The sequence below is a fragment of the Pyrgilauda ruficollis genome, unplaced genomic scaffold, assembly GCF_017590135.1.
Source record: "Pyrgilauda ruficollis isolate IOZ18807 unplaced genomic scaffold, ASM1759013v1 scaffold175, whole genome shotgun sequence".
Classification (NCBI taxonomy): Eukaryota; Metazoa; Chordata; class Aves; order Passeriformes; family Passeridae; genus Pyrgilauda; species Pyrgilauda ruficollis.
Window position 1 is genome coordinate 694,521 of NW_024516431.1, and position 7,481 is coordinate 702,001.

The 7,481-nt window shown below is 44.4% G+C and overlaps 1 protein-coding gene across 6 annotated transcripts in view; it reads right to left on the reverse strand.

Moving 5' to 3' along the window:
• Positions 1-6,986, reverse strand: part of MARK1 (microtubule affinity regulating kinase 1) — a 57,214-nt gene extending 50,228 nt beyond the window's left edge. For all 6 annotated transcript variants that reach the window (XR_005954846.1, XM_041464226.1, XM_041464224.1 and 3 more), the window contains exon 1: positions 6,861-6,986. Coding sequence is in view for 5 of the 6 variants with exons in the window: in XM_041464226.1 (XP_041320160.1) it covers positions 6,861-6,911 (51 nt within the window). In the remaining variant the exon portion in view is untranslated. The remainder of the gene's footprint in view (positions 1-6,860) is intronic.
• Between the last annotated feature and the right edge of the window lie 495 nt (positions 6,987-7,481).

Sequence of the window (7,481 nt, forward strand, 5' to 3'; positions counted from 1 at the left end):
CCCAACAAACCAAACCCCATCACCAAAGCCAACCAATCAAACTTTTTTTTCAACTGCCATCTCAGATCAAAAAGAAGCAGGATTATGACAAGCACAGAGTGTGGCTTCAAATGCTCTTGCCTTCAACTGTTTTCCTACAATAGCAACAGCATGATTGGTCACTACTTAGGAAATAAAAGTTGAAACAGTCACAGGGCAATGTACTTTAAAAACAAGGGCCATCTTATCATCTTGGAATTTTTAACCTCAGATTCACTAGGATGTTCACCAAAACAATCTAAGCTGAATCATCACATACAGCTATGAAGTTTCAAACTGACCTTGAGATCTCAACAAGCCTTTGATTTTGCTATTTTACTAAGTTATTCACAGAAAAACAAAGATGATTCACTCTTATGTGAAATACAACTGGCCCAGTTTAAAGCTTGGTTTAGTACTGAGCATGGAGAACACACCAAAGAAAAGCTAATTGACAATGTGAAAGAAGTAGAGAAATGCTAACAATTAATCAGGCTTGGTAGCTGATGTGGAGAAAGAGCTTCTTATTAAAACTCAGATTGAGTTGCATTATATTCATTACACTGAACAATGTGACTGTTTTGATGAAACCTTCCTGTTTTCATGGCTGTTTTCACTAACAGCCAACTGTGGAAAACATTTCTTCTTCATTTACCACTGTCTACAGCAGAGTAAACATTCAAGAACCAAGACCCAGAAAAAAATTGTGACATCCTAACAAAAATTTTTTGCCTATTCTGAAATTCCAGAAGGGTTAAAAAAAACACAACAACAAACCCATCACAAAAAGCAAGCATTGTGTTTCCAACAACAAGAACAAAAAAATAGATGATGTCATGACTACAACATAAATAAGCTGAATTTGAAACTTGTCACTGTGTGCAGCAGTTTATAAGTAGTATGTTTAACCTGAAGGGCAGCACAGACTGTAAACATGTATTTTAAAATAAAGGACAGGCTGAAGTCACTAAAAGATAAAATCTGAAAAGAAGTGATAAAATACTTTCTCGCTGATATTGCAACATATGAAAAGTTGCTCAAACTCTCAAGTTGTGAGTAGGCCAGCCTGTAAGAAACCTGTCTTAGGGCTTCAGTTGTACTGTTGTTTTCTAGCTCCACATTAATTGTAAAATCATCTCCTTCTTACAGGATAGTTTCTTAATGAATCTGCTCTACTGGAACACTGTTTAAAGTTCTCTCAAGCATCAGTAAGAGAGTACAGTCAGGTCTATCTAAATTCTGAGAACAAGAAGAAAAACTCCAAAAGTACAACTACAAATCACTGACTGAGAATATAATTTTAGAGAAATTACAGTATCTGCACTTAAAATGTAGTGACTATTTTTTCTGTGTTTAAACTACTGATAACAACTGAAAGCTGGCAGGTGATTCCTCTGTTGAGCAACAGCAATTGTGATGGTGGAAACTTAACACATTTATAGTAGAAACATTAGTTTGCAAATGTAATCAGGCGTCATGGGGGAAAAAATACTGCCTTTATGATGATTGAAACATTTAAAATGCAGAGATGAAAAACCCATTTAAATCTCTCTTAAACAGGAAGTCCATAGGATCAGAAATACACAATGGAAAAGACCCCACTGGTCAGTTTTCCCAGAACATATTATCCTTGTTCTAGTTCAGTGTTTAAATCCAGTGACCATGTAAGTACAGTTTTCAGAACATCAACCACAAACAATCCAACTTTATGTTTACCTCAAAACCCCATGAAGTCTGAAATAAAACAAGTACTACAAGCAAACTGCATTAACTCTTACTGAACCTTAACACTGTACACTCATTCGTGATGCCTAGAAAGAACACTGAATCATGAACATTTTCAGTGCTTTGTACCAAAATATTCCTCTTTACATATAGAAAATGAAAGCAAAGCATGTGTATCACCTGTCCCATTATTCTCTCTAATCCACACAGGTTAACTTCAAAATGAACCTTGCTCTCTCCATGCATCCTACTTGAGCTCAGCACATGTTTTCCCCCCACAACATAGGAGCTCAGTTCAGATGTGAAGCAAAATAACAACAACAAGAGAAAATCTGCGTAGAGAAAACACGAACCTCCAAAACAAGATAAGGAGCACATACCCGCTTCTTACCATTTCAACAAACATAGAACCTAATGGTGTATTTATGATCAAGGAAAATAAACTTGCAAGGAAAAAAACTCAGGCATTCTTCACTTTGCTCAAGTCCATCTCCTGTGGATAAGAAAGATACAGCTGTATTCTTGAATCCGTAAGGCTTGAAAATTAAGCCATTCTTCTGCTTAAGGCACTGAAGGAAAGAATTATTGTCAGAATTCTTGTCAGATACTTTCTCCCATGCCCCCTGTGTCCAAATCAAAAGCATGTGTTCTTTTTGTGCAAAAGCAAATCCAGAAGGGGGAAAAAACCCCAAACCATAAGGAAATTAAACATGGTATAATCATTATAATCCCAACTTGACCATTTAATTCTATCCTCTCATCTCTTGCCCTGTTCAATTTCTTTCCTCTTTAAAATGCAGCTGTCTCGTAGGCTCCCCTGTCAGAAGGGCATCCTTCACCACACCTACACATCTGAGATGTCACCATCCCATAGCTAAACCACAAACGGGTGTGAATGTGTCAAAGTTATAATCACTTCTATGATAATGAAGCAAATCACATGGTCATATGTCACTGGTTTATCCTTCTTAAAACTTCCCCTGCCATGACATCTCAATCATTCTCACGTAGCACTGGCTAGGTAAGACCAACCACAATTCCCACATTCCTCCTCGACTCTGGCCAGAGTTATCATCCTGCACTCCTGCCTTGCTCATTTCTTCTTCCACTGTAAACATGCCAGACTGCTCCAGCAGAATTAAACAACTTTGAGGTATTTGAAAAGTACAAAACAAAATAATACCTTAAAACTTAGCTAGATAGGTGAAACCACAGCACAAGTGAACAGCAATACCTTCACACGTAATAGTAATACCTTCAAAATATTAAATTACACTTACTATAGAAGAAAAAAAATGTATTCTTATGCCAGATTAAGAGGTCCTTATGTCAGAGAAAGCAAACTACTTCCAGCATTCTCATTCTTACTAACTTAAAGGACTATACAGCAAGTAGTATAGAGCCAACTGTTGAATCTCTGAGTCTTTTCTTACACAGAGCTCCCAAAAACATCAAAGACAATGTATTACCTATGTATTTCTTCTCTTTTGCTTTGATTCAGGATAACTGTTCCTCAATTAGATGACACAACACAAGGCAACATGTTATGAAGGGAAAAACATAAAAGCCCCTCTTTCCTCAATTAATACCAACTCAATGAAAACAGAAGAGATACTCTAGCTCAAAACTTTTGATTCCTGTCCTTCTCTTTTTCCATCAACAGCAGAGATGGGAAACTCAGTTCACCCAAACGAACTCCAACTGCAATTGTTTGAATGCAGTGATACACTACCTGCCAGTCTACAAAAAATGTATCAAGAGGAGGCTGTAAATAGTTACATGTACAAAATCAAAACGCAGGAAAAATTATTATTTTGAATACTCCTTTTACACCTTACTTGAAAAAATAAATCCAGTAATACACATGAAATACAGTACTGCCTCCACCCATTAATTTCCCCAAGATTTCAAATAAACTGTTAGTACGAATAAGCGTTTGATAATCACAATCTACTTTGCTTCCTTAAACACAGCTTTCATGAACGAGAAATAACATTTCCAGTGAAAAGTATTTATGGACATATGCTAGGGAAACTAAGCATAGCACTGGGAAATGTCAGGAATACCAGAAAGGCAAAGAAAAGAGTGTAAAGCTCTACAGTGCAGACCTATCAGTTACACACACACTGATGCCTCCCCGGCCCTGGCTCCTTCCACCTGTTGTCTGTCCCTTGCTGCCGGTTCCTGTTCTTTTCACTCCAACTTTGTGATAAGACTTTATCAAGTAATATGCTGCCTGATCTTATGCCTTCTAAAATATTTTCGAAGGGCACTGTGGGACAAAAGGCATTATGGAAACAAGCAAGTTTTTCACCCATCCCATCAGGAACTCCTGTAATTCTTCAAGGAATGTATATTCTTCTGAAAGGTGTTATACGAAATATTATAATTTCTTTTTTCAAATGATAACATAAATGCTTGCACATTCACTGAGAAAAGCACACATTAAAATTTTATTTGTTTTCTATTTCAAAGTACTGAAAGAAGCTGCCAAGAGACAGGGTGGTGGTGGCAGCATAGCTCCCCATGATTTCATGCAACAACCTCACCCCATGTGCAGAGCACAGCTGGACACACACGTAGGGTTGTACTCAGAAGTATCAATCAGCTCTCCCCAGACACAGAGCTCCAGTCTGTCCCTTGGGAGCAACACTGCGAAATAGCCATGCGCATCAAGCAGAAGAAAAGAGCCTCTCCTGAAGATCACCATGAGCTGCTCAGGAGAGCTTTGCTAATATACACACCAGAGAACTGGAAATATGCACTACAAAGATGGACTTTTTTACCAGCTCCATAATTCCTCACTCTTCCCAATTACTTCTCCCTTTAGTTACAACTTCTCACCACCTCGGTTACCCAGAGCTTACTAGCTTGACTTTGTCCATCATGAGCCACCAGCTTAAACAGTTCCCCAGTCCATTAGAGTTTATTAGCAGAAGGAAGCGCATTAGAAGTAATTTAAGAGTCTCACCTCACCCTCGCAGAATCCATTTTAAATCAAGGAATGCTGCTGATCAGGAAGTCAGCAATGGACCACCTACTCCTCCTCCATCCATTTGCCACTTTAGCCAAAGGTCTGATGTAAGAGACACCACAGGTGGCCAGGACAGCTCCCAAGGCTGCCCAACAGGCAGAGCTCGAGGTCTCTGCTCCAAAATCCTGCGGATGCCTACTAATTGACAGCACTGGAGTAACTGCGCAGATTGGAGAACTTACAACTGCACAGATCTTTGGCGATTATCTGGCTAGAAGATTATACTCATTAGTATAAGGTTTCAGACCTACACCAAGGTTTCCAGAAGCAAATGTGCAATTTTAAGTATTCTGATACCCTGTACAAACCTAGGTGTTTCAAATGCCCAATGCACTCTCTGAAATTACAATAATAAAAACTTAACACTTAGTATTCCTTAGGTGTCAAAACTGAGCACTCATGAGTACCATAATATTTTCTAAATTAACAACTGACACTATGAAGTTCTCATTCCATAAAAGATGATGATATTTGAGAATATGTCCATTTTCCTTGTGTAAATTTTGCAAGTCTTATGGACTGTATAACCAGATATATACATAAATACTTCTTATCCTTTCCCGCCATCTATCTCTCATCTACCTTCCTATATACGTTTGAAATAGAGACTCATGAGTAACATGCATCACGCAAACCTGGACTTTAATTAAATTGAAATTTTCATCCCAAGGACTTGCTTTTGTTCTTACAGTAACACAGAACTCATCAGTCCATAAAAAGTAAGGACAGACCAAACACATCTATTTGCTTTAACTAGTAATAAGTCTGATATTGCTGTATCAATTAAACGTCCACTGAGTGACTGATACTAAAAGCTCATTATAGTAATTCACCACACTGGGGTTTCACTTCTCCAGCTATATTATCTCTGTTACCTTTGTCTTCCAAATCAGCTTCTTACTTAAACCTTTCATTTCATATCAGTCAGTAACCTATTCAGGAGGCACTACTGCTTGGGCTTGTATAGTTACAAACCTCAGGAGCCCCTGCTACTAACCAGAATGTCTATAGAATAGATTGATGCACTACAAACAAACATCTTCTTCAACCCATTTCAGCCCACTAGGCCATCTTCCTTCGTTTCTTACCAATCATTTTCCACACAAACAGAAAGTGGGTATGACTGCATGTGTTACGTTTCCTATGGCTCCTTTTCCCCCTCCTTCTGCCAACCCCCCAAAGGCAATTAAGTACACATATTGCAAACAATAGTGCTTTTAACACTGGTCCCCTCACCCAAGAGGAAAATTTCACAACTCCCGCACCACCACCTATGTAAATAATCACCACTGATGGACAGGTCCAGATGTGGTCCAGCATTCCTCAGGTACACCGTCCATCATAGCCAAGACTGATTATTTTCTATGAAAGACCACTAAAGCAGAGAACACCACTAATCGAGTCCGGGCAGAGCAGAGAGGACCACAAAAATATTTAAACTGAGCACAAAGGAAGGTACAATGAACTCGGGAAGAAGCAAAGACACGACCACAGCCTCCCTCAGAGGCAACACAAAGCTAAGCAGAGGAAGGGATACAACAACACCAGGTCTTGGAAGTGCAAACCGAACAAAGAGCAAGTACGGCTGAACCCCAAAAGGTGAGGCAAGGCCAAGTGCCAGGCTGTCAGACAGCCCACAAGTGGATATCCCAAGGCAGGCGCGGAGGTGCCGTGGGCGGGGGCCGCCCTAACGCGCCCGCAGGGGTTACAGGCCTCTCGCCGGCGGGGGCCCACAGCCAGCAGCCCGTATGCGCCGACAGCCGAGGACACAGAAGGGCAGGGCAGGACAGCCCGGCCCGGCCCAACAGCGCTGGAAGGGGCTGCTGGAAGGCTCCCCGCCAGAGGCCCGGGGCCGCGGGCGGGCTGGGGCGACGTGGAGCGCGGAGGGCCGGACCCGCCCCGGCAGCGCCGCGTGGAGGAACCTGGGCGCAGGCAGGCGGCGGTGCCGGCCCGGCGCTCGGCACGGCCGCGGCCCGCCCGCCCCTGAGGCACTCGGCCTGGGCGGCACGAAGGGCCGGTCCGCCACCGGGTACCGGGGAGAGGCGGAGCGAGGCAGGGAGGGGGGTCCCGGCGCTACACTCACGTTCTCCGTGTCCCGCTCATTGACGGTGGGCAGCGGCGTGCGGGTGGACATCGTGCGGGCCGCGGCGGCGCCGTGCCCGGCACTCCGAGGGGAGAGGCCTCTGCTAGGCCTCGGCGGAGCCCGCCGGCCGCCCCCGCCGGCAGCCGGGCGCACACGGCGGGACGCGGGGCCTCCTGTCCGCTACGCTCCCGGCGCCATCGCCTCGCCCAACCGCCTGGCTGCCCCTCCGGCCGCCTCGCCGCCGCCGGGCTCCGCGCAGCTCGGCCACAGACTCCTCCTCCTCCCCCGCCCTCCTGCCCGCTCAGGTGAGCGACCGGCAGCGCAGGGGGGCCGCAGCGCCTCCTCACAGCATCCGGCGACGGTACTAACTCCGCCTCGCTCTCCTCCTCCTCCCCCTGCCAGCCCCCGCCCCGCCGGCCGCGCCGCAGGAAGCGCTGGGTGGTACGGGCGGGCGCGGCAAGCGGAGGCGGGCGGTGCGGTGGCGCCAGCGTCGAGGTGGTTGTGGCTCCGTCATGGGCCCAGCCTGGGTGGGGGCCGGGCGGGAGCGCGGTCTGGGCCCGGGCTGAAGTGAAGTGGGACCTCATAGTCAACAAGAGGCAGGTCTGATCTCTCCTCTGTGGT